General features: G+C 51.4%; 1 protein-coding gene across 2 annotated transcripts; it reads right to left on the reverse strand.

The window, feature by feature from the left end:
• Positions 1-19,220: 19,220 nt before the first annotated feature.
• Znf703 (zinc finger protein 703) lies at positions 19,221-23,606 on the reverse strand. Of its 2 annotated transcripts, none has more exons than XM_057753151.1 (2): positions 23,062-23,580; positions 19,221-22,094 (listed from the first exon to the last, which is right to left on the reverse strand). In XM_057753151.1, exons 1-2 carry the CDS (start codon positions 23,308-23,310, stop codon positions 20,568-20,570), a joined length of 1,776 nt encoding a protein of 591 aa, XP_057609134.1. In that variant the 5' UTR covers positions 23,311-23,580; the 3' UTR covers positions 19,221-20,567. The 2 variants fall into 2 exon arrangements, with proteins under 2 accessions (XP_057609134.1, XP_057609135.1); XM_057753152.1 differs by lacking the exon at positions 19,221-22,094 and adding an exon at positions 22,160-22,396 and having other exon boundaries at positions 23,062-23,606.
• Positions 23,607-24,414: the final 808 nt, after the last annotated feature.

Consider the following 24,414-nt stretch of genomic DNA (forward strand, 5'->3'; position numbering starts at 1 on the left):
GGACGTTTCTATCAAATCACAACATTCTCCAAGGAGGAAGATGGAGGCCAATAATGGGGCATGATCACTTGGAACACAGAACTAGAACCTGGGACTCTGGGTGGCAGAAGCCGTAGGAGCATCATCTATTACAGGGAGAGAAGCCGGTGCCCAGGAGGTAAGGCCCTAACTGTCTGTGTGTGTGCTGGTTTCTGAGAGGAGAGGCTGAGGTGGGAAGGCATGGCGGTCTGAACCCCAGCAGGGACACCCCTAGGCAAGTCACAGTTGGAAAATACTGTTAATTCTTGTTTTCTGAGGCACACAGCCCTCCCACAGTTGGAGGGTTTGGAGCAGGGCAATCATGGGAGGGTAGGAATGCCTGACGGGCTGAACTGTAGCTGGCAGTAATTATACCAGGCCGCAGTAACGAGCTGAATTCCTCAGCGTGGGGTCCTTAGGTTCCAACCATTGACCTTGAAGAAACACCAGAGCTGGGACACCCACAGGAGAACGTTGCCTGCCCCTGCCCCTGACCTGAGCCCTTCAGCGTACAGGAAAACCGTGCCTTGCAAAGTTTCTCAGTGTATTCTCATTGTAGCCAGAGGACCAGGACTAAGTTTTCTCTCCTCTCTAAAGCTTTCTCTCACCATCCCTCCCTTCCACACACTTCCATTCTTCTTTCCCCTTCCTTTCCCTTCCATCCCTTTTCCTCGTAGCTCAGGCTGCCCTTGAACTGGAATTCCTCTTGCCTCAGCTCCTCAAGGCTAGGATTACGGGCAAGCATCACCACATCTGGTCCACAGAGGCTTTTTTTTTTTTTTTTTTTTTTTTTTTTTGTAGAAGAACAGTGGGTTCCTACCAGGGGACTGCCAGGCATCATGTTTTTGGACCAGGCTTGCTGTTCCGTGCAGTGTCTTGGCCAGCGTGCCTGAGGACATCTCTCATCTACAATGTATACATGGTTACTTCCGGGCTCAAGTGAAATCACAGCTGCGGATTTGTGAGTCTAGCGTTGAGTCCTAGAGTCTGCGTTACGATACACTGCCAGGCCATGGGGATGCTGCAAATCTTCTACAACTGGGGGCACAGGCCTTGAAGGTAGTTAGTGGGAATTAATTCACAGGGATTAATGTTCCCCAAGTCACCACCTGGAAGATGGCCCTCTCAATGCTTTCCTAGTGCTTCCAACTTTTCGGATCCCTTTACACACACACTCTGGGTTTCTGGATGTGTTTTTCCAGCCCCTGTAGGTTGGCCTCTATGAGCACCCTTGAGGCATTTACCGGTTTTCCTCAGCATTCATATTCTAGACTGTTCTACATGTCCATTTGTTCTTCTGCCCGGCCCCACACTGCCCCGCCCCGCCCAGCTAGATGGTCACTTGTTTCCATCCGTCCTTGTAAGACACGAAACTGGAGGGAGAGCCAGTACATTCTAGGCGTTGGTTCCCAGAATTGATCTGCCCTTTGGAGCCAACATCTTCTCTCCTAAACCCCATGTCACCTTGCTCAGTTGGCCCCCCCAAAAAATCTATGCCAGGCCTGTCTCTCAGCCCCTACTGCCTGGGATATTGTTTCTAGAACAATAAGATGGATTCAGCCCATTTCCCAAGAGAATCCTGAGTTCCGGAATGGGGGTGACATAGTTTTCTTTTGGCAAAGGGGGAACTGCCCAGTGAGGCAGGCCAAGACACTGTTGATCTGAAGCCAGTGAAAAGTGGCTTCTCAGGAGCCCTGGAGCCTGGCCCACTTCTGGGCAACTCCTTTCAATTTTCTTTCATGTGTTTTAACTTCACAAATGTGCCAGCTTCCAGCTGCCTGTCGGAGACAGCGTCAGGGAGAGTGGTGTGGTGAGGAGGAGCCGCAACAGGGCACTGAGGTCGTTAGGTGGGCAGGTTTCATCCCGTTGGGGTCAGAGGTTCTAATGGATAGGTAGGCAGCCCTTACAGTGATAACCCAGCCCTGCACATTAAAATAGAGAAGCACACTGCACACAAGAAGGCAAACTCACAGTAGGACAGCTTGCCCAGCCACGCAATACATGACACACACACATATAAACATGTGCGCGCACACACACACGCGCACACACACACAAATAGTTAACCAATTAAGTCCGTCGAGCACTATTTGCAGATGATGGTGTGCAACTGTGCTGGAGTTGTGTCCAGCCTCATTAGATGTCAGGCTTAACAATACGGCACTTGGCAATCACGGCCGCTCCGTGGATGTTAGTCATTAATCACCATCTGACAGACCTGAATTGGAAACGAGGAGCTGCTCACATGTGCTCCATGCACCTCCTTTCCGTCTTGGTAATCAGCTTCAGAGAAGTTTTTTTTTTTTTTTTTTTTTTACTCCCCGAATGTGAGGGTCTCTGGTCTGACAAGACCCAGAGGGTCACGAGGCTTGCCCTGCTCCCCTGCCCTCTACCACTGGGAAAGAAGCTGAGGTCCTAGGGGGAAGAACATATATGAGAGGTGAGCGTATTGTTTTTGGCCTACTCTTTGCCTTGTAGGTGTGGTTTTTTGTTTTTTTTTAGCTTTGTTTTTCTACTCTGGCTTCATGGGCGGGAAAATTATTACTTTTTCCCTGAAGAGATCCCGAAAACAGGAGAGAGCTCGGTTGTGGTCTAGAGACCAGGTGTGGGTGGGTCCATTTGTGAAGTACATCTTTCCCAAGTTGTAGGCATAGACCTGGTTTGCTGGAAGATGCACGCCGCTCATTCCAAGTATTGCATCTAGTGGGTTAGACTGCATTGCAGCGTGCCTTCCAGGTCCCGCTGCAGAATCCAAAGGGCACAGACTAGCTTTCCCTTAGAATCCTATTTTTAGCACATTTTCACCGTCTCATTCATTCTCTTGTAGTTTTTTTTTTTTTTTTTTTTTTTTTTTTTTTTTTTTTTTTTTTTTTTTTTTTTTAAAGAAAACATTTCATAGTCAAGAAATATCCATGGGCCCTTAAGATGACTCAGGGCTTAAAAGGAGCTTGCCACCAAGCTTGCTGACCTGAGCTCAATTCCCTGGACTGACTCACGTGGTGAAATCAGAGGATCAGCTCCCAGAAACCGTCCTCTCTGATGTTTTCATGTGCTCTGTGTCTTGTCTGTGCACACACCCACACACCCACACTCCCACTTATATAAACACACAATAAACAATTTAAAAAAATCTAAAAAGTGACATGGGATGCCCCTCTGTATGCTGTGAATATGTTTTATTATGATTGATTAATAAAGAAACTGCTTTGGCCTATGGCAGGGCAGAATATAGCTAGGTAGAAAATCCAGGCAGAGATACAGAGGAAGAAGGGGATGTCAAGAGAGATGCCAGAGAAGCCAGGTGTGAAGTAATGAGTCATGAGCCTCGTGATAAAATATAAACTAGTGGGAATGGGTTGATTTAAGTTGTAAGAGCTAGTTAATAATACACCTAAGCTAACAGGCCAAAGAGTTTGTAGTTAATATTAAGCCTCAGAGTGGTTATTTAGGAACTGGTGGGCGGGAGAGAAATCTCCAGTGCCAAAAAAGGGAATATCTGTCCCCCACCCCCAGGAACTGCTTTTCTTGGGAACGTGTTTGTGGCCCGGCACAGGCTCACCTTTTATTGAACTTATCTCTGCTTTCAGACCCTGATTCTAGTTACCTAAGGTGGGATTTTATCCTTTTAGTGGGCGCGAGTGTGTAAGAGGAAGTTTCTATTCTGTAAGCTGCTCCTGAGTAAACACACAGAGGCTTAATATTCATTATAAATGCTCAGCCAATAGGTCAGGCGTGTACTAGCTAACTCATTTAAGTTAACCCATTTTTTCCCCTATGCTTTGCCACATGGCTTGATACTTCTCAGTACGGCATGCCCATCTTGCTTCTCTCTGCGTCTGTCTAGCAACTCCTCTGACTCTGCCCATCGTCTTCCCAGTGTCCTTAGTCTGGTTCTTCCACCCAACTTTATCCTGTCCGGCTATTGGCCAGCCAGCTTCTTTATTAAACCAATCACAGCAACATATATTCACACAGTGTAAGGGAGTATTCCACACAAGTGCATTAGCAGGACTGTCTCCTCTCCCTTTCATTCTTATAGGCATATTTCTATTTATTTGTTTATTTTTCAGAGACCAAGTCTCACTACTTAATCCTGGTGGGCACTGGACTTGCTATGAATCCCAGGCTGCCCACAAGCTCTGGTCATCTTTCCTCAGCCTGCTGTGGGCTGGGATTACAGATGTGCACCATCTTGTCTGGCTACTATGGTGCTTTCTTATGACTTAATTCTTTTTCCAAGCAACGACTTGAAGGGAACATTTCAACCATTTTTGCACGTTGGTCGAGGAGGGGGGTCTTTGCTGTCCTGTTTAACTTGTCTCTCCTGTATGCTTCCAAAGCATGTTGCTGAAGCTGGACTCCTCAGAGTGACCACCTGCCTGGTCTGGGTATGGGAGATTGAGTAGAGAGAGGAATCCTGGGATAACCAATTTTTGGTAGCATCCATGCATGCTTTCTCTCCTCTCTCAATGTCCACCTTTGGTCTCTCCTTTGCCTTTCATCCCGGGGGCTCCTCTCCTGTCCACGTGATGACTTCAGTTCAGAGACACAGACAAATGTTTACCCCTGCAGTGACTTTAATTAAGGGGACACAGCAAACACGTATTGATTGCTTGCCAGGTGCTGGGCACTGTCCTGGGCAGAGGGGACATGAAGATGAAGAGAACAACCCTCTTTTCTTTAAGGGGTTTCTGGCACATTATGTGAAGACGTGAGGGAAATACACGAGGGTTACAGAGGAGAGGAATAGGAATTGAGAATGTTTCCAGCGAAGACAAAACTGTCATAAGGGCTCAGAGGCAAACTGACAGCGTCAAGGGCTGTGGGCGTCTTTGGAAGAAGGTGTAAGTCCTCAAGAGATTGCTGGATAGCAGCAAACTGTCCCATTTGCTCCTGTGAGGATGCTGATAGCCAACGTAGGTACGCTGGAGACACAGGACTTCAGCAGTAGTAAAGGTCTGGCCTTCTTAGACAAATGGGGCCCAATGCCATCCTGCTCAATAGTTTGGTTGTGGAACTTCCCTTAAAGGCCCATGTGTTAAAGGTTTGGTCCCCTTATTGGGAGCTGGTGTAACCTTAGGGGGAGGACCCAGTAGAGGGTTTAGGGTCACTGGAAACATGATGTGGAGGAAGATTGTGGGAATCTACTCCTCTTTCTCTCCCTTAACCCTTTCTGCATTTCCTCCCCCACTCTCCTTACTCCTCTCCCCATCTCCTCCTCCTTCTGTCTCCTGATTGTTAATAGAACCCTACTTCATCTTCCTGTTAAATGCTTTTTTAAATTTTACTTACTTTTGTTTTGTGTGTATGAGTCTTTTGCCTATATGTACGTATGTTAGCCACTTATGTACCTGGTGCGTGTGGAGGTCAGAAGAGGGTGTTGGATCCTCCAGGACTGGAGTTACAGATAGTTTTGAGTCACCATGTAGGTGCTGGGAACCAAGCCTGGGTCCTGTACAAGAACTTCAAATTCCCTTAACTACAAAGCCAGCTCTTCAGCCCCCCAAACTTTATATTTTTTTAAAAACAGGTTGATTATCTCAAGTATTTGTTGTAAGTAAAAAAAAAAAAGCCCACACCCCCAAAAAAAACAAACTAAAGATAGAGCCTAGGAGTTTTCCAGAGGTAGGAAACATACTCGTCAATAATTACTTTAAAAATCATCTTCTGGAAGGAGAGACGATGTTTTCTTCAAGTTAAACACCTCCGGCAAGGGGCTTGTAATTGTTCTGTATTGATGAGCAGGATAACCTGCTGGTTTTTGTCTCCCTCAGCGGCTGATTGTAGAGTTAGTTCCAGGAGCAGAAGACTACCTAGAGCCTCCCATTGGTCCCTGTATCACACTGAGAGACACCCATTCTGCATACTCTTGCAGCCAGCCTTAGGTCAGAGGTCCTGCCTTGCCCAGGTTGTTGTGGTCAGCGGCCTCCTGCATCTCCAGACTTTTCCTCTCTCCCCAGCTCATTGTTTGCATGGTTCTGCCAAGGTATGGTTGGTTTCTGAGTTTCTGTCCTTCTGCGAAGTCTCAGCTTAAGATCACAGGAGGTTGGCTGACAGTCACTCATGACTTTTCCAGCCTGACACATTTTTTGCCTGGCCAAACTCGTTTAGCCACTGGGTCTTGGTGTGAGTGTCGTGCTCCAATGAGGCCTTCTGGGAACTTTGTTCTAGGTTTGGATTCCTCATTATACCTCCTGTATGACTTATACAGCACTCGGCCTTGCCCTCATCATTATCCCACAATTCCCAATTATACCTTGATCGGTGTGGGCTTCATCTCCTTAACCCGTCAGCTGCATGAAGGGGGAAGCTGCAAGTTTTGACTGACCGGTGTCTGCCCAGAGCCAATTCAGTGCCAAGTCATGCATGAACGGTGCTGACAGAAAGTGTGGATGGTCTCAGGTTCAAGTGTGGGTTGAGAGGGGATGTCAAAGTTGGTTAGGCATTGACCCGGAGGCCTGGGTATATTCTGAAGTTTCTTTCTCTCTTCTCAGAGAAAAGGAAGAGATGAAAAGGGGACCCTCTGGTTACAGGGACTTGGTTTCTTCCTCAGACCTATTTTGAAAAAGAAATTGATGAATGCTAAAAGAAGAAGAAGAAGACATAATAAATTTCCAGTTGGTGATAGTGGTGTGTGCCTGTAAACGCTGTTACTCATAAGGCTGACCTCTGGACAACATAGCTACAGTGTGTCTCAGAGGGAACAGAAGTCACGTGTGCATGGTGGTGAAGACCTGCAATCCCAGTACTAGGGAAACAAGAGGATTGCAAGTTTGAGGCCAGCCTGGCCTAAATCGGGAGATCCTGTCAAAATGATAGAAAGGAAAAAAGCAAGCAAGGAAGGGCACGTCGAATTCCTAATCCCAACTACCTCCAGCCTGCTCCTTTCTGGAGGGTTCTGAGTTCGAAAGCCTGCTGCTGGGGGAAGGAGGGAAAAGGACTGGCGAGGGGTGAGGGAGGGTAGGAGGGGAGAGAGAGATTGGGGAGGGATGAGAGAGGGTAGGAGGGGAGAGACTGGAGAGGGGTGAGGGAGGGTAGGAGGGGAGAGAGAGGCTGGGGAGGGATAAGGGAAGGAAGGAGGGAAGAGAAGGCCCCTGCAGTTTGCAGTAGAGTGGACTGGAAGGATATAGGAGTTTATGAAGCTGCACAGGGAGCAAGCCTGGCTTTTTAGGTACCTGGGCCAGAAGGGCTTTCTGCAGTAAGGTGGCTGCTGGTTTAGCAGGCGGTGCCTCGGGGGCATTTAGAGCACTTCTAATTATCTCCATGGTGGCTGTTAGAGCTGTGTCTCCAGTCCAAGGGCCTTCTACCCTCCACAGGTGCCTTCCTGACTTGAATGGCTGTAAGCTGTTCTGTTTGAGAAACACCCAAAGATAAGAAAAACAAATAAAGAATTTGATGTTTTATCTTTTGGGGCCTTTGTCCCCTGAGATCCCTGAAGGGAAAACCCACCCTGCCCATGTGGGACATGGAATACACACAAGGAGTCGATGGGTAACGTCCTCCACAGTCCCTGCCCAGCTGTCCCTCACAGCCCCCACTCCTCAAAAGATGTCCAGAGTGCTCTACTGCCTCAAGTTGGCCTCTTAGCTGTGAGGCTAACTTTTTCCATGTGTGAGGGAGGCCCCCATTAGAAGGTGCTGTTGGGGGGACTGGGAGCGATGGTGGCTGGTGGAAGAAGTGGGGGGTGGAGGGGGCAGTCTGAAGGCTGATGGGAAGGGACTTTTGGGGTGATGCCTGAGAGGAAGCACTGGGGGAGTCAGAGGCAACACGTTCTGGCCTCTTGGGAGGACGGCTGTTGGCACCAGGAGAAATCCATCCAGGGGAGCCAAGGCTCATTAATCATCTGGGCGGCCAAACTGCCAGCTCCTTTCAAGACCTTTCAAGAAGGGTTTTCACCCAAAATAGAGTTGAAAATGTGCTGGGCCCTACTCAGAATCTCATCAGTCTGGGCATTATGGGAAGTGTCAGGCGGGCTGTGACAGACAAGGCGCACTCTGTTCAAGGGGTCCTGACTCCCACAGCCTGTCATATCAAGCGCCTGATCAAATTTGACAGCTTCATTTGTACCTACAGAATAGATAAAAGGGTCTGTTCATTGAAACAAATGGAGGGAAAGGGGGGAGGTGAGGGCGAGAGGGAGCATGCATGTGAGTGTGTCTTGGGGGAGGAATGGCCCCGGCGGGGAGGGGCACAAGGGAGAGAGTTACAGTGAGGTACAAGGGTGCAAGGAAATGTGCTCAGAGTTCCCCAACAGTCCGGAGGGGAGGGAGGGAGGAGCTGAGTCCGGGGAGACAGGTGACTGAATAATTCGACATGGGTGAAGGTCCCATTTTGCTGGTGTGACCGTGGAAAAGTTCCCGAGAGCTCACTGCGCTCTGGACCCCGATGCTCTAACAGAGCCAGAGAGGTGGTCCCTGTGAGGATGCGAGTCTAGGGTGGGCAGCTGGGACTTGGAAAGTTGGCTGAGTGAGCAGGCGCTCATTTCAAATCGAAACCGCCCAGTGAAGCGCTGCCCCTTTCTCCTGCTGACATCCCTTGGCTATGCTACTTCCCTGCATGGAGCCTCTGGTCCTCTCCTGTCTGCCGGCTGGGTGGCTGCATCGCTGCAGGTGACCCAGAAGCAAAATGAACTGCTGGCTTTGGGCATCTTTCTGTTCTGGGTACAAGCTGACCAACAGACTCATTGGGGCATCCCAATACCTCTGCACAGTCCTGCTTTGGGTATTGCTCAGGCTGTCCTCTCAGCAAGCTCTTGTCCTCCTCTTCCGGGGGCGGGGGCTCTAAGGGGACTCTGAAGCCCTTGCACTTTTGGGGGGATCTCCGTTGTTTACCATTATCGTGTTCATTATTAGCATGAGTTCGTGTTTGTTTTTTATACTGGATCGTAGGCAATTTGGTGCACGGGATATGTCCAATAACATTTAAGACACACTGAATTTTCCAGGAAAAAGAAAAAAAAAAAACAAACAAAAACCAGAAAACTTTGTGAGACATCCTTTTATAGGCTTTGAACTTGGCCTTGAACGGGCCTCACTCCTCAGCTTCCTGAAGACTGGGATTTAGGGTGTCCGACACTGGACTCCAAAAGTCTTTTGTAGCTCGACACAATTCTATCCTTAGTGTCAGACTCCAGGAGGGGAACCTATGACCAGGGCCTGAAGGCTCCTTTTTGACCTTGGTCTTTGGCGTGTAGGGTCAGAGGTGAGCAAGGCTCTCTTTGCTGCTTCGCCTTTGTGGGTGCAGCCCAGGCTGGGTCTCATAGGAGCTGTGGAGCCCTGCTCGCTGCTTTGGCTGATGTAGGCTCTACCTTGACAATAGTGTGGTGGCCTGGGAGGTGGAACACAGGCAGTGCAATCAGGTGATCTTGTTTCTGTCTCTTCGTGTGACTTTGCATCAAGATTTATGGAGGGGCATTGTTGATGGGAGCGTGTGCGCAGTAATGCCAGCTCAGTGCCTGATGCACAGTAAGCATTCAGTTGACGCTAGAGGACAATAGGCTCGCTCAGGTCCATCCCGGTGGCCCAAGCTTTTCCATTTGAACTTGGAGCACATTCTATTGACAGCACCTGTTGGTGACCATTGATGCCTGTGGCTATTGATCGTTATCACTTTGAGTCAACCTTCAGCTTCCTGTAAACCACGAGGTCATGGTTATCATTACACACATCAAAGCACCCCAGGCTTTCTGCTAGAGAGGCTTGCTTCTAGGCCACCTCAAGGGCTCAGATTTGCGATTCTTTGCAAGGGGGAGGTCTCAACTCTATGGAGGGTACAGGTCTTGATCTCTGAGTAGCTCTGACTCTTAGTGATGCCAGATTCAGCTGCTGAACCATTACATCCCTGGGGGTGTGAGTGTGTATGTGTTTCTTATAGTTTCTCCCCCCCCCCCATTTCCTTCCCCTTCCTTTCTATTTTTGAGACAGGATCTCACTCTGGGATGGCTTGGAACTTCTCATGTAGCCCAGGCTAGCCTCAAACTTGTGACCCTTCTACTTCTACCCTCATGGTGCTGGTCTTCCAGACCCATACTATCAACTCTCGCTCTCCCTGTGACTTCAACATCAGCTTTTCCCAGGGAAGCAAGACTTGGGTTTGGGGAGCCTCCTGTGTGGTGAGATCTGAGGAAGCAGGTGGAGATGAGCTGAGCTGAGCTCCAGCGTCTGCAGGACACCTCCATCTCTTCACTGACCTGGTTTGCCCTAGGAGCAATGAGCATGAGGATGGCAGGGTGGAAGGTGCCCATTCAGGGGCTGACTGGGCTCACCCCCTCTGCTCACTGGGACTATCTACATATTAGTCTTGCAGTTAGCGGCACAAGAGACACCCAGGGCTATTTTTGGCTTGAAGCATGCAACCATTTGTTCAAGATCCTCTGCTATTGTCCCTGTTAGTCAGTGGGTCCAGTTGATTAGTTCACAGAGAGTGATGCTTTCTGACACATTGGCTTGATGAGATTGAGCCATAGTCCCATTAGTCAATCAAATGCCAATCTAAGCGCCTCTGTGAAACAGTTTTGCAGATTATAGTCAGAGTTCCTAAGAAGTAGACTTTACGTTGATCAAAAGGGAGATGGTCTGGGGTGAGCCGAGCCTAGTCAGGTGAGCCCTTTGAGAGAGGTTTTAAGCCTCCCCTGAATTCATGGATCCCGCCAGCATGTGTTTGTGATCCTCCCTTCCTTCCCACTGCCCCACAGACTTCTGATTTGCATAGCTAGCCACTACAATTGCTTAGACTAATAACTTGGAAGAAGTGTCTGACCACTGCTTTCTGGTTGAAGTGTGGATGATGGGATGCCTGTCAGTCCATATTGGACACGAAGTGTGAGTGAAGAAGAAAGATCTTCATTGTGTTAAGGCCATGGGATTTCGGTGTTAATTGTCTGTCACCACAGAATCTAGCTATCGAAACAGCATTGATGGGTCCCTTATTACACATGTGTTAGCTAGAATGTGTCTCTACGCCACATTCAACAATAAGTTCCTTGAAATAAAACTGGTTCCACATCTGTTGAACCCTAGGTCAGATTATAGTACCAGCAACCAAGTTAGATTGGCTTCAGGGCCCAAATCCATGGATGCTTGTCTCTTATAGAAGATGGCATAGGATTCTCATATTACCTAGGTACACTTACCCTTTAAACCACCTGTAGGTTGCTCATAGCACTTGACAGAATGGAACACTGTGTAAATAGTTGTGACACTGTATTGCTTAAGGAATGATGACAAGATGCAAGCCTTGTCATTTTCTATGTCCACGCAGCTCTTAAAAAATATTTTTGGAGAGAAGCCCGCCTCAGAGGTAGAACGAGCACTCGCTTTACTTTGCTCCACCTGTGCGGCACCCTGGGTTCCAGTCCAGCTGGTTCTACTTGGCACGGGGTGGTCACTTTGTTTACTCAGTGATTCGAACCTACCCTCCTGCCCGGCATTGCGGTCCAAGACACTTTGAAGGATGAGTAACCTCCAGATCAGCAAGTTTGGAGATCTCCGAGATATAAGCGTGAAGTGTTTTAAAGTCGGGAGAACAGTGAGATCGTGAGTACAGCCTTTGTTTTCATTTCTACTGGAGATGGGGTCTCATTCCGCCGCCTATGCCGCCGCCTATGCCGCCGCCTATGCCGCCACCTACGCTGGAAGCGCATTGTTGAATCTGGCAGTTGTCTTCCTGCCTCAGTATCCTATGTACTTGGTACCACAGCTGGGTGCGTCTACACCCAGCTTTCCACAGTCCTTTAACTATGAAACCTTGGAAATTAACTTTAAATCTCAGCCTATCATCAAAGGAAAATGGTGATTTGTCATAAAAATTAAGTAGCAGGGACTGTGGATATAGCTCGGGGGAGAGCACTAGCTTAGTGTGTGTCAGGCCCTGGGTTCCAGCCCCAGCACACAGACACACACACACACACACACACACACACACACACACAGAGAAGGAGAAACCAAGTGCTGAGCATATCTTATTATATTAAATGTATATATGATTCAATATGTATGTTATGACGAACACAGAGCAATGTTTCCTGATTTCCCCAGACACGCCTGACTTAGAGTTCCATATGTGTGAGTCACTGGAAAAGCAGAGTCACGCCATTTCCTGTAAGGACCGAGCACTGTCTTGCATCTAGCACATGCACACACACATTTGCTCACAAATCCACACCCCCAGGAGAGCAAACAGGATGTGGAGGGACGTGCAAGCGCACTTTCTAAACTGCTCTTTCTAGTCTCAAATCTGGCTCTGATTTAAGCTCCAAGACTACTTCACATTATGTTCTGAACCATGCAGAGATGGCCACAGCCCATGGAGAGCAAAGGCCACCAGTGTGGTTTGATGTTTATCCGCTTTTCCTTTTTCTCTCCAGCTAGTCCTTCTCCCCAAAAGCCATTGGCTGTAGGCTATGAACAATAGAATTCTGTTTGAAGATCTTAGTTTAACTTCAGGATTCTCAAAGTTATTTAAAATAATTTCTACCCTACCTGAACCATCCCTGCAGTTTCGGCCTATACTGAGCATTTGATTTAAAAAGAAAACATTGTAGCAATTCACCTTGGAGGCGTCAGTTTTGGGGGTGAAGAATTCTATACTGCAGGAACTTTTCATGGGCACCCCTTTCCTCTGCCTGCTGGTGAGGTGAGGCCATGGAGACTTTTCAACTGGACCATCCATGTTGTCTTCTCTGATAGGGAGCCCAGGACTTCATGCATGCTAGGCCCATTGTACCACTGAGCTGTGTCTCCAGGTCTGAAAGGGACTTTAGAGTTACACTTGGTGGGGACCAGTGGCAGCATCCTAGGCAGTGACATCATCATGGTACTTTATTCTTTAAATGGCTCATAAATCTGTAGGAGCTGTGTATGGTGGCACATGTCTGTAGTTTCAGCTACTGTAGGGGCTGAGGCAGGAGGATGTCACGAGCCTACCTTTAAGAATACAGAATAGTCTGGTCAGGAAGCGATAAGTATACGGCCTAAGAATCTTATTTCAGAAGTTAAAAGTAGATTCAGCAGGGGCCAGCAGCAGCTGGGTTTTATTGAATGTAATTAATCAATGATTTTTAAGTAGGCCACCCCGGAAGTTGTTGTGTACTTCAGGGTACCCTTACACCCAAGATCCTCCTGCCTCTGTCTTCAGAGTGCTGGGATTACAGGTGTGCACCACTGCTTACTCCTGGCCCGAAGTTACAATTTTTTAAAACTAAAACCATCACTTATTTATTTTGTGTGCATGGGTGTCTTGCCTATGTGCACGCTTGCGCACTACATGTGTGCCTGGTGCCCATGAAGGTCAGAAGAGTGTGGCGGACCCTCTGCTGCTGGAGCTAACAGATGGCTGTGAACCATATGGGTGCTGGGAAACAAACCTCAGTTTCCTGAAGAACAGCCAGTGCTCTTAACTGAGTTATCTCTCCAGCTCTCCCCTCCCCTTTTTTACTTTAACTTAGAGTACAAAGTGATGGATTTTGTTATCCAGTTGGGTTTTAGAAGCGGAACAATAGCTAAGTCTCCTGTCTCTTAGCTCAGTGTTCTTCCTGCTAGCTGCATTAATGACAGGGCAGCCCAGGCTTTCCATAATAGTCTCCAAGTTCACCAAAGCGTGCTGATCCCATGGCTCTCCGTTCTGAAGTTTATAGAGTGCAGCCACTCTCTTTTCTCCTACGCCGTAGGTTCAGTTTGTTTTGTCTTGAGAAAAAAAAATGCTTCTGGTTCATCTGCAACTCAGAATCCAGGGGCAGCTTTTCCTGCTGCAGGAAATGTTTTTGATGGTACTGGTGATATATCCTAGAAATGTTGGGAAGGGCCTTCATTCAGGAAGAAGTAGAAACCCTTCCCACCCGAGGACTGCTGTGCAGAAGGTGCATGCTGACCAGGAAAGAGTGGACAGGTGGTGATTCAGATGTTTTTCTATTTTCTTGAGATAGAACTGTCTTAGGGTTTCTATTGCTGTGAAGAGACGCCATGACCATGGCTGCTCTTATAAAGGAAAACATTTAACTGGGACTAGCTTACAGTTCAGAGGTTTAGTTCATTCTGATCATGGCAGAACATGGTAGCACACAGGGAGACATGGAGCTGGAGGGAGGTAGCCGAGAGTTCTACATCCTGCAGGCAGCAGGAGGAGAGTGACATTGGGCCTGGCTTGATGTTCTGAGACTTCAAAGCCCACCCATGACACATTTCCTCCAACAAGGCCACACCTCCTAATAGTGCCACTTCCTATGGGTTTCTGGGGGCCATTTTTATTCAAACCATCACAAGGGCCTTATTCTGTAGCCCAGGATGGCCTCATATTTGGTATCTTTCTGCCTTAGCCTCCCAAGTGCTGGACTTACCACTATATTGCATCAGCCCTATAGTTTACATCACAGATTAAAATCTCTTTCTTTAAAAAAAAATTGTTTTTACTTTTATTTAAGTCTATGTTGTCCAAGTGAGTAAATACCATAAGCGTACAAGTTCTGGCGGAGGCCAGAAGAGGGAGTCAGATCCCTTGGAAGTGGAGTAACAGGTGGTTGCCAACCATACTCATCTTCCGGAAGAGCAGTAAGTGTTTTTAATTACTGAACTGTCTCTCTGGTCCTAAACCCCGTGTCTTGATTCGCTCTGACAGTGGAAAATATCGACCTAGGGACTCACATCCATCCTTGTCCCCACTACAAAATGCCTCAACTAACCCAAAGCCCTCAGGACAACTAGGAGCCCCAGGTCCCACCGCTGTTCCTTCAATGGTCCCATCTTCTGCAGTGTGACAATCTCATCAGCATCATGGTACCTTCCTGAGCCTCTCCATAGTCTTCTAGCTGCATGGCAGAATGTGGTGCCAGGTCAGCTGTGCAGAGCTACAGTTAAGTACCATCCTATAGTGTCCCCTGCCTCGTGGGCGGGAGGTTTCCCGAGTTACCTCTGGTACTGCATGGCATCCTGCATTGTGCCGGCACAGACCAACTGTAAACTCCTTTCTGGGACCATAAACCACCACCTGCAAGTACAGTGCCCCAACCTGTGAGACTTTTAGAGTGGCCACTCTTGTTTCCGGTCATTATTTACCATATATATCAAAAGATGGAGGCTTTGGTGGTCCCTTTATCTCTCTTAAAAGTGGAACCCAATTGTTAGTGTCTATCAATGTACTGCATGCCCCACCCCTTCCTTGCTGGACTACTACACGGGTTTGGTTCTTCTTCTTCTTCTTCTTCTTCTTCTTCTTCTTCTTCTTCTTCTTCTTCTTCTTCTTCTTCTTCTTCTTCTTCTTCTTCTTCTTCTTCTTCTTCTTCTCCTTCTCCTCCTCCTCCTCCTCCTCCTCCTCCTCCTCCTTCTCCCCCCTCCTCCTCTTCCCCTCCTCCTCCTCCTCCTCTTCATCAGTTTCCCTCTCTTGGCTCTTTCTCTGCTAAGGCCCTTTCCTGTCCTTTGACCCAGTAACTGACAGCTGGATTCTGGCCACGGGGAGGAGAAATGTGGCCAGGCTGAGGGTTACAATAGGGCAGGCTTTGTCCAGGGCCCTGCTATGTCTCCACTGACCTTGGAGCAAAATGACTGGGAAGGACCAAGGGGAACCCATTTCCTTCCCTCTTTGCTTGCAGGTTTTAATGTCCTCTTTGTTGGTCTGCACCCCTGGAGGCTGCCTAGAAGAGAGAGACTTCAGGCTGTCTCCTCCCTCCTGGTGCATGCTTTTCCTGTTTAAACAGGGCGCAGTTGTGAAGTGCCCTGACTTTGCACACACCAAGGCCCGGCAACGGCTGCAATAAATCAATGGGAAAATAGAAGCTGCCAGTTAGACTAAACAAGCGCGTTTGCAAAGACGGCTCGCTCTCATTAATCACCCTGACAGTCCTAAAAACACATTTCCCCTTTAATGACTGTATTTGGATAATCAGTGCTTTTTCCTCCTCACTCAGAGTTTGAGTAACAGACAGCTGGTGTTATTACAGCCATCGGGGAGAGGCGATGCTGGGATTAGGGTCGACGGAGAGCCATCCACTGGAGGTCTAGGCGAAAAACGCAAGCTGGTTGGCTGCAAAACCGTTGTTAGGCAATAATGAGGGGGCGCTTTGTACTGCCATGGACAGCTCGGGCAGCCATGTGCACGTTGACCGCGCCCACCCCCCCCAACCTCCACACCCACCTGCGTTATGTGAATGAAAACCCTCATGTTGGTTTTATGAGCTCTGGCCATGTGACCCTGTGGAGGAGGCAGGAGGTATTCTGGGAGGGAGGAGGAGACTCGTAGAAGCAATCTGAGCTTTGTTTCCTTCAGGTGACTTTGGCTTTGAGGGAAAAGTTTGAAACCTAGCACATTCCTCTTTATAAATGATGTAACACATTAAGGCGCAGCACATTATGAAAATGGTAATTCAAACCCATAGTGCTCCAAATTAAACCATACATTATCGGATGCGCCCAACCATCTATTTTGCAAAAAGACAGGATGAATGAAATCAAATCAAACAGAAAACCGGAGTGGAGCTTCCCCTACAGAATGATTAATGAAATGCTGACCTCAGGATTATGGCAAGACGGATTCTACCCAGCCCCGACACACACGAGAAGGGAGTTAGCATGTCTACGAACACCATGCAGTAGGCTAGGCTGAGCTAGGCGGCCGGAGCTGTCTACGAATGGAGAATGGCGAATTTCCCGAGTGACACAGGCTGCTTGGGAAGGTTAAAAACACGACCAACTCGGAGTCAAGACCGTGTCTGAGGGCAAGCCCTTTTCCCCCTTCTCTTCCTCTTGTCTCCACTGCCCACAGGGCCACAAAAATAACCTAGCAAGAGATGAGAAAATGGGAGCTGGAGACAGGAACATCCAGTGTCTCAAGTTCAGCTTTATGGCTTCCACCATTGTACCCTGGGAAGACAGGTCCCAGTTTCTGGAGCTGGGAGAGATTAGGGGAAAGAGGAGGAGGAGGAGGAAGGGAAGGAGGAGGAATCTGGAGAAAAGGAGGCAGAGAAATGCCAGGAAGGAGTTGCCAGATGTACTAAGTATGCAAATTGGCAGCTGTAGAGAGAGGGAAGAGTTCTTCTCTATTAAAATGGCAATTAATGAGAATCAAGCCATCGAAAGTAACAAACTCCTCACCATTTACTTAAAATAGGCAATTTCTTCGGAATCTTTCCAGCTTACGAATGGAGGGAGGTTTTAAAGGTAAGAACGTTACTTCCAGGCCTTTGGTTACCATGGTAGTTTGGGGCCAGTTAGTTCAACCAGGCTCAGTGCGTGCCCTTCCCAGTCCCAGGTGCAATAGTTTTTCAGTTTTTTTTTTCACACCAAAGGCATAAGCCAGGCAGCTATTAGCAAAGTTTTCTTTTTGTCTAGAGAGCAGTTATTAGCTGTGGGAGATAAAGAATCTCCTTCCATCTCCCATCCTAACCAGAGGAGTGAGTCCCTGTGCCCCGGAGGAAGGGCAGTAAGGCAAAGTTAAGGAGCCCTTATCATAGTTTTAACAGGCTTTGGAGAAGAAACATAAAGGTGTCTGTTGAAAAGGGGGATAAATTGTGTGTAAAGGAAGCTGGGAAAGAAACAGTAACATAGCAAACAGTACAATGGGGCAGGGTGGGGGCAGGAGTCTGCACTTCAGGTGTGTAGGAGAGCGCGCCGCTAAGCAATGCCGGTTCCCCAGGTCCCACCTGGGGCTGGTCTCAGGGTGACTCTTCTGTTGTTGCAGTTCTGCTTGTTGCAGTTTTCTCTGGACCCCAGTCTACTGTCCCTGGAACATGCATCATTGAGTGGCCAGCATTAACACTGGGTTAAAAGGAGGAGGAGGAGAAGAGGAGGAGGAGGGAGGAGAGAAGAAGAAGAAGAAGAAGAAGAAGAAGAAGAAGAAGAAGAAGAAGAAGAAGAAGAACAACAACAACAACAACAACAACAACAACTACTACTACTACTCTCTTGTTCTCTTAACTAGACAGAAGAATTTTGTCTGTTGGTGCAAAGATCTGGGGACACAAACATGTGGGCCTTGTGCAGAAGAGGCCAGAGCTGTGCTGAGGCCTTCCATGGAGTCTCAACCCAGAGAGAGGTTCAGTCTGTGAACTCTTGATACTTCTAGATGGAGAACACATCCCGCCCCCCTCCCTCCGGCAGTTGACTCCTGCCTACCAAGTTTCAGAAGCCAGAAGTCAGGTACAAACTACCTGTTAAGTTGTTACTCTCAACAGTGGGCAAAGCGTAGTGTCACCAACAGATCCAAAAGCCTGGTGGCACCTATGCGGTGCGTCCAGGGATGTGCAGTGAGGAGGGGCTGGTGGCCCACAGTCTGCAGCACCACTGTGGCTGTCCCCAATGGAGAAGAGCCAGTTTGCACTGGCACTAGGCAGCTGGTGACTCAGACACCTGGGCTCAGGGCATCCTGGACACTCACAGAGGGAACGCCATTCCGCGAAGTAGGCAAGTACCGGGCCAACATCCCACTAAACAACCCCTGCTCTCCACTGCGAGAGGAAGCAGGCAAGTTGAGAGAAATATGGAAAGAAGAGCCAGGTCTCAGCGTCTGGCTTCCCCGGTTATCAGAACAGTTTCACGTTCCTGTATCATCGCTAAGAATTCTCAGCAAAACCCAAACCCGGTTCCGAGTTTTCAAAGTCGTAGAGTTGGCTAAGGAGCCCCCAAGCCTCATGAAACATTCCTTGAAGCAAGTGCTGATTGTGTAAAGAGTCACCCCTACCAGGAGCACCAAGTACAAATCCTCAGTCTTGGAGACCTTGAAAGGTGTCTGTCACTAGAATTAGTTGAGGCCTCGCAGCCTGTAGCTGTCCTTTTGGCCACGAGATGGCGCCAGAAGCACGTCTCTGATAGCCCTCCCGCGGGGCTTGGGATAAGGTTGCCGGGCAGCCAGCTTCAACCCTCCTTCCTGGTTCCCTTTCTCAGCCTGTAGCCCTTGAATTCCCGCCCAGAGGAAGATCCACTTTCACACACGCCCTTGCTCCACTTTGCCCCCAGGAAATGCCAAGGCCTTTGAAGTAACGCTGGGAGCCAAACAACCAAAAGGGGGGTGGGGAGTAAAAGTGCTTTTATGTAATTTTAATACATTGGTGCAAGTCCCCTCAGAGAGGAAAGGCAGTAAACTAGTCTAGGAACCGCAGTACCAGAAGGAAATCCTAAATCCTTTAAAGAAAAAAACCCAAACAAAACAAGGGCATTTGCTTAGGTGTCTGGAAGTAGGACTATGTTGAGGCAAGAGAGAAACACACCACGGTGTGAATATAGCCAAGTATTCCATTTATTAACAAAATAGTCTTAGCAAGGGAGAGCTCTGTTCACCCCACGAGAGGCCCCGCAGCCCCGGCGCTGCTGCGTAAGACCGGGAGGGAGGGAAGGTGTTGGGGGACAAGACCCGGGTGGAGTCTTTAGTCCACTGCAGGAACCCATGGAAACTCACCGCCAGCTTTGGAGATTGCTGGCTCAGGTCTGGGACAGGACGAAGGGAGTGCTGTGATCCTAGGGCTCCCTGAGTCCCCAGCCTGCCCCCAACAGAGCTACTAATGTTGTCTGGTCTGTTGACTTTGGGACTAGTCTGCTTTGGAGGGATCCGGCAAGGATCCCTGGCCCTACTCCTATCCACGAGAGGAGGGCAGGGGGTCACAGTCCCAACAAGGGAGAGAAAAAAAAAGGATGATGATAAAGTACTCCACAAAATATAAAGAGCAATTTCGTGCCAGCGGGGGGCCTTCTAAGACGCTTGACTGGCTGTGGCAGGTCCCCAACTGCCGACGATGTGGCTGCAGGGCAAGGCATGGGTCCCTGAAGGACCAGGAAGGTAGAACGGACAGCAGGCTCTGTTGGAGGCCATTGAGACCACTGCAGGGGAAGCCTGCTGGTGGCACCTGGACTCTTCCAGCTGAGCATCATGGAGGAACAAGGCTGTGATTCGATTTGAGGGGCCAGGGCCTAGAACCAAGTGCTCACGTAGGGGAAAGGAGGGTTGCTTGAGACAGGGCCACACAGCAGCGTTCTGATTCAACAAAGCTCGGGACCTCCAGCCACCACGGTGGTTCCCCTCTCGACTCCCCCAAAAAATCGTTACAATTTTTTTGTACAAAGGAGAAAAATTAAAACGTCACATGGAAAGAAACAAGAGGGGACGGAAGGAAAAGGGAAGAGATGCAGTTTTAACAGTTAAGACTCATGCAAGAGACTGCCCAAGATGAGAAAAGTATAGAACCCAACTCTCCCTTCATTCCTTAAAACCAAACCAGTCAAACAAAACAAAACAAAAAACCCTTAAAACATACACCTAAGAAAAAGAAAACAAAACAAAAAAAAGAACGGGAGAGGGAAGGGGTTCGTGTAGTTCTCTGGGTGGTTAATATTATTATTTGAGGAGACAGACTTTTTGCATACCATTGACTCATGTGGGCCATTAATGCACTTATATTCCCAGCTTGTAAGCTAACATTATAGTAAATAAATACACAGTCCGGTGGGGAGGGGCTGGGCTAGATCCTGGTAGGGGTAAGCAGTAGTGGAGGTTGCAGCGTCGAGGGCAGTGGGACAGGAGCGGAACGGGTGGGTGGGTGGGTGGGGAAGGGCTGGGAGGGGCCAGAGCTGTAGTTACTGATATCCGAGCGCCGAGGCGGAGGCTAGTCTCTGTCCATACAGCGCATATGGCGAGTAGTAGGGTCCGGCTGTGGGGAGGGATGGCACTGCCAGCCCCCCAGCTGTGGATAAGTGGCTCTTGCCATAGGGGTGGTATCGGCTTAGCCCCAAAGTGTGTGGACTCCGCAATGACAGCGATCCGGGGCTGCCTGGGGCGGCGGGCGGGGGGAGATGCAGATGGCAAGAAGCAGCGGCAGCAGCCGCTGCTGCGGCGCTGCCCAAGCTCGAGGCCCCGGGGTAGGCGGCCAGAAGTTTCTCTGCGCCGGGCAGGGCTGTGTGAGTCCGTAGATGGCTGAGCAGCTCCTCGGAAGTGGCAAAGCGCTTGTCACAGGGCCCGCTGGCCGCCACCCAGTTGCAGCTGTGTGGCAGCGGTTCGTTCTGCAGCATGAAGCCATAGGTGTAGAGAGGATGGCCCGGGAGCGCGGCCTGAGCGGCGCTGGAGGACAGAGCCGCGGGTTGCAAGGGGTGCCCGGGGTACACCAGCGGGTAGCCACCGGCCTTAAGGCTGGGCCCGGCCGGATCATGCGCGCTGCAAGTGGAGCAGCTAGAGCCGCCGAGGTGCGAGGCGCTGTGGTAGCCTCCCAGGCAGTAGGGGTCACGGCATAATCCCTGCAGAAAGGAGGGCGGGGAGGCCCCGGTGAGCGGGCTGGAGCTGGGGGGCTTGCCGGGTGGCAGGCCCAGGCCCCCGGACAGCTGGCCTCCCACTAAGCCAGACTTGCTGGGATCCAGGCCAGGCACGAACTGAGACGGGTAGCCGGCATAGGCACCCACGATGGAGCCGTGGTAACCGATGCTGGAGGGCGGTAGCGGGAACACCGAGTGGCCTGGTTTGTAGGGTGACACTGGAGCCACGTGGCCGGCCCCCACCAGAGCGGAGGGCGGCTCCGATTTGCGCCCTGATGCCGCGGCCTCCGGGCCACCGTGAGCCGAGTCCCCGCCGCTGCCTCGGCTCCCAGCGGCTGGCTCCGGACTGGGTTTGGCTTCCTGGTCTTTCTTGTCCAAGTCCCCTCCGCCGGTCCCACCACCGTTCTTGCAGTCTGAGTGGTGCGGGGAGCCTCCGCGGGAGCCTCCCGGTGAAGACGAGTTTGACGAGGTGGAGACCGGCGCTCCATGCGGGGGAAAGGGAGGACAGGCGGCGCTGGGGACCCTGAAGCCCGCCTTGTCTCCGGGGGACGAGGAGGACGAAGAGGAGGTGGAGGACACCGACGAGGAGCCGCTGTCTTTGCGGGAGTCGCCGCCGCTGGAGCCCTTGGAATAGGGCTTGAAGCTGGACTTGTCCTCCGCGGGGGAGTCCCCCAGCTGCTTAAGCGCGGTGGCCGCGGAGGCGGTGCCAGGGGCGGAGCGGCCGGGGTCTTTCTCGGATCCCAGCCCGTTGGCCGCGGCGGCTACCGAGTTGAGCTTGGACGAGGGCGGCGGGTCGGGTTTGCCGATCTGCGAGCAGGTCTGGGCTAGTAGTGCCAACGGACTCTTCTTGGCGTCCAGCTGCGGGAGACAGTGGCAAAGGGGAGGGAGAAGGGGTGAGATTAGGAGACCCACCAAGCGCGCAGGGACGCAAAGCAGGGCACTGGCGGCGCGACGGGGGCCTAGTGAGGATGGTCACTGAGAAGAAGGCCTGGCTGTGGCGGAGCAGCCGGGCAGAATGGCACTTGCGTTATGGGTTAGTCCCTGAGTGTGTCATGGGCGCTGGCGCGCAGGAGAAACGGTTCAACACCCGCCCTCCCGGTTAAAGGTGACTTCTCTGGAATCGGGGTGGCGATTCGCCCCTTTCCATCTAATCTCTCCCTCTTCTTGGCCCGAGGAAAAACTTAGGCTTTTAGTTTGGGAGAACTTCGTTTGGGACGGGTTTCTGGTGATGGCGCTCGGTGTAGAAGCGGGGAGAGGCGCCTTCTAAAGGCAGAGCTGCAGTTGGCCCTGTGAGTAGCCCCTCCCTCTCTCCTTCCCACCCTCCTTCTCTCTCTCCCTCCTGGTGAGGACACCCAGAGAAGTGGGATGAAGAAAGACCCGGGATCGCGAGTGCCTGGGTTTTCTGCAGTGTGCCCCAATAGGCCCAGGAAGATGCGGGGTAACCCGGGCGGCTTCCAAGAGAACAGGTCGGGGTGGAGGCGAGGGAGGTCCAGGAGCCGTCTTTGGACAGGACACTGGGGGCCAGAGGAAAAGTAAAGGAGTCTGGGCGCGACAAGAGCAAATACAGTTCGACAGAAAACACGCAGCTCCGAAGGGCGAGTGGACAAAAACCTTCCACCCGGCGGTCTAGGGAGAACCAGGAGGGTCTGATCCCTGCCTTTCGTCCCTCCTCATGAGGTCCGCCAGCGTGGCCGGCCTCAGGAGTCGCCTCGCACTGAGCTACGGGTGTGTGTGTGTGTGGGGGGTGCGCAGGGAGCAGGGCCATGGGCCCAGCATGGGTGGCGGAATGGGTTCAGCTCTGGGTGGGCAGCGCCCGGAGACTGACCTCAATGGGGCTGACAGGAGTGGAGGACAGCGGCTGCAGGTACTCCGGGTGCAGGAGGTGACCGGTGTGAGCGCTCAGCATCTTCAGGACCCTGATAGGAAGCCGGTTCGCCTGGCGCAGGGGGTCCGCCGGGGGCAGGAGGGACACCACCGCCGGCACCGCCGGCCTCTTCCCGCCGCCGCCGCTGCTGCCGCCGCTGCCGCTGCTTTCGGGTGTCCTTGGGTTAGATCCAGCGGGCGAATCGCTCATTTGGAGGAGGCAGCGCCACTGGGGGGGCGGGGAGGGAGGGGAAGCTCCGGGAGGCGAGCTCCCGGGGCGGGTGGGCTCGCTCCGCTGCGTCGAACGCCGTGCAGCAGTCGCTGCGCCTCGGTGCCGCCTCCCCTCCTCCACCGCCGCCGCCGCCGCCGCCGCCGCCGCAACCGCTAGCCCAGGCAAGCAACACAAAAACCTTCGTCTTCCGCGAGCTGCACGTCAAATAGCCGCGATCCGCAGCCACACTTCAAAGGGATCGCCGCGCCCGCCCAATCGCAGCTCTCTCCCGGACCCCGGGGCGGGGAGAGCGGCGGGCGGAGGCGGGCGCCGCCGGTGGGCGGGGAGAGTCTTAAAGGGCCCTCACCCCTGCCGTCTCTCAGCCGCCGCCGCCGCCGCCGCCGCGCGTTGGGACTGCTCCCCTTTCCGGGCCGGGCCGCCCTCGCCACCGGGTCATACAACGCAGGCTCTGCGACCTCCCTTGCGCTGGCTCTCCTGTTGCTGGCTGCTCCACCACCAGCACCAGCGCGCGCGCTCGTGTGTGTGTGTTGGCGGGGGCTGTCGCCAGTAGTGGGGACGGGGATGGGAGAGCCCTGCTCTGGTCCTAGGATCCAAGCCTCTCCCCAAGTCCGCCTGGGGGCGGGCCATGCCACGGGAGCCGGGCCCCTTCTCCAAGCTGCTTCGGCCAGTTCTCTTTCCCCTAATTGGCCTCTCCCGGATGTGTTCACTTGGAAGCGGCGGAGCCTCGGGGGCATCCACTATTCCCAGGGCGCCGCGTGAGCCGTTCCAACTACTTTGAGCTTGTCCAGTCAGCCTGCAAATTTGAAGGACTCCCTTCCCGGTGAGATGATCTAGGTGAAACGCGGTACCCGGGCTAAGGCGCGGCGCCTCGGAGTGCCTGGAACGTCCCAGGGGCGCACTGAATTATAGATCGTGTTAGGTGTGTTTCAGGGTTCTCGTCCTGTGTAAAGCAGTAAAGCTTCCTCACTGTGCTGTGTGTGACTAGCTGCTATTTGGCGACGGGGTGAGGGGTAGCATCACCACAGGAGAAGCCTGTGTGCCCTAGCGGCTCAGGGCTCCCGAGATTGCCTCACCGGTTTTCCC

The sequence above is a fragment of the Chionomys nivalis genome, chromosome 20 (assembly GCF_950005125.1).
Source record: "Chionomys nivalis chromosome 20, mChiNiv1.1, whole genome shotgun sequence".
Classification (NCBI taxonomy): domain Eukaryota; kingdom Metazoa; phylum Chordata; class Mammalia; order Rodentia; family Cricetidae; genus Chionomys; species Chionomys nivalis.

Coding starts and splice junctions, on each gene's coding strand:
- Znf703 (XM_057753151.1), bottom strand. CDS start 23,310: ATGAGCGATTCGCCCGCTGGATCTAACCCAAGGACACCCGAAAGCAGC. Junction 22,095..23,061: donor CTCCTGTCAGCCCCATTGAG/GTCAGTCTCCGG, acceptor TGTCTCCCGCAG/CTGGACGCCAAGAAGAGTCC.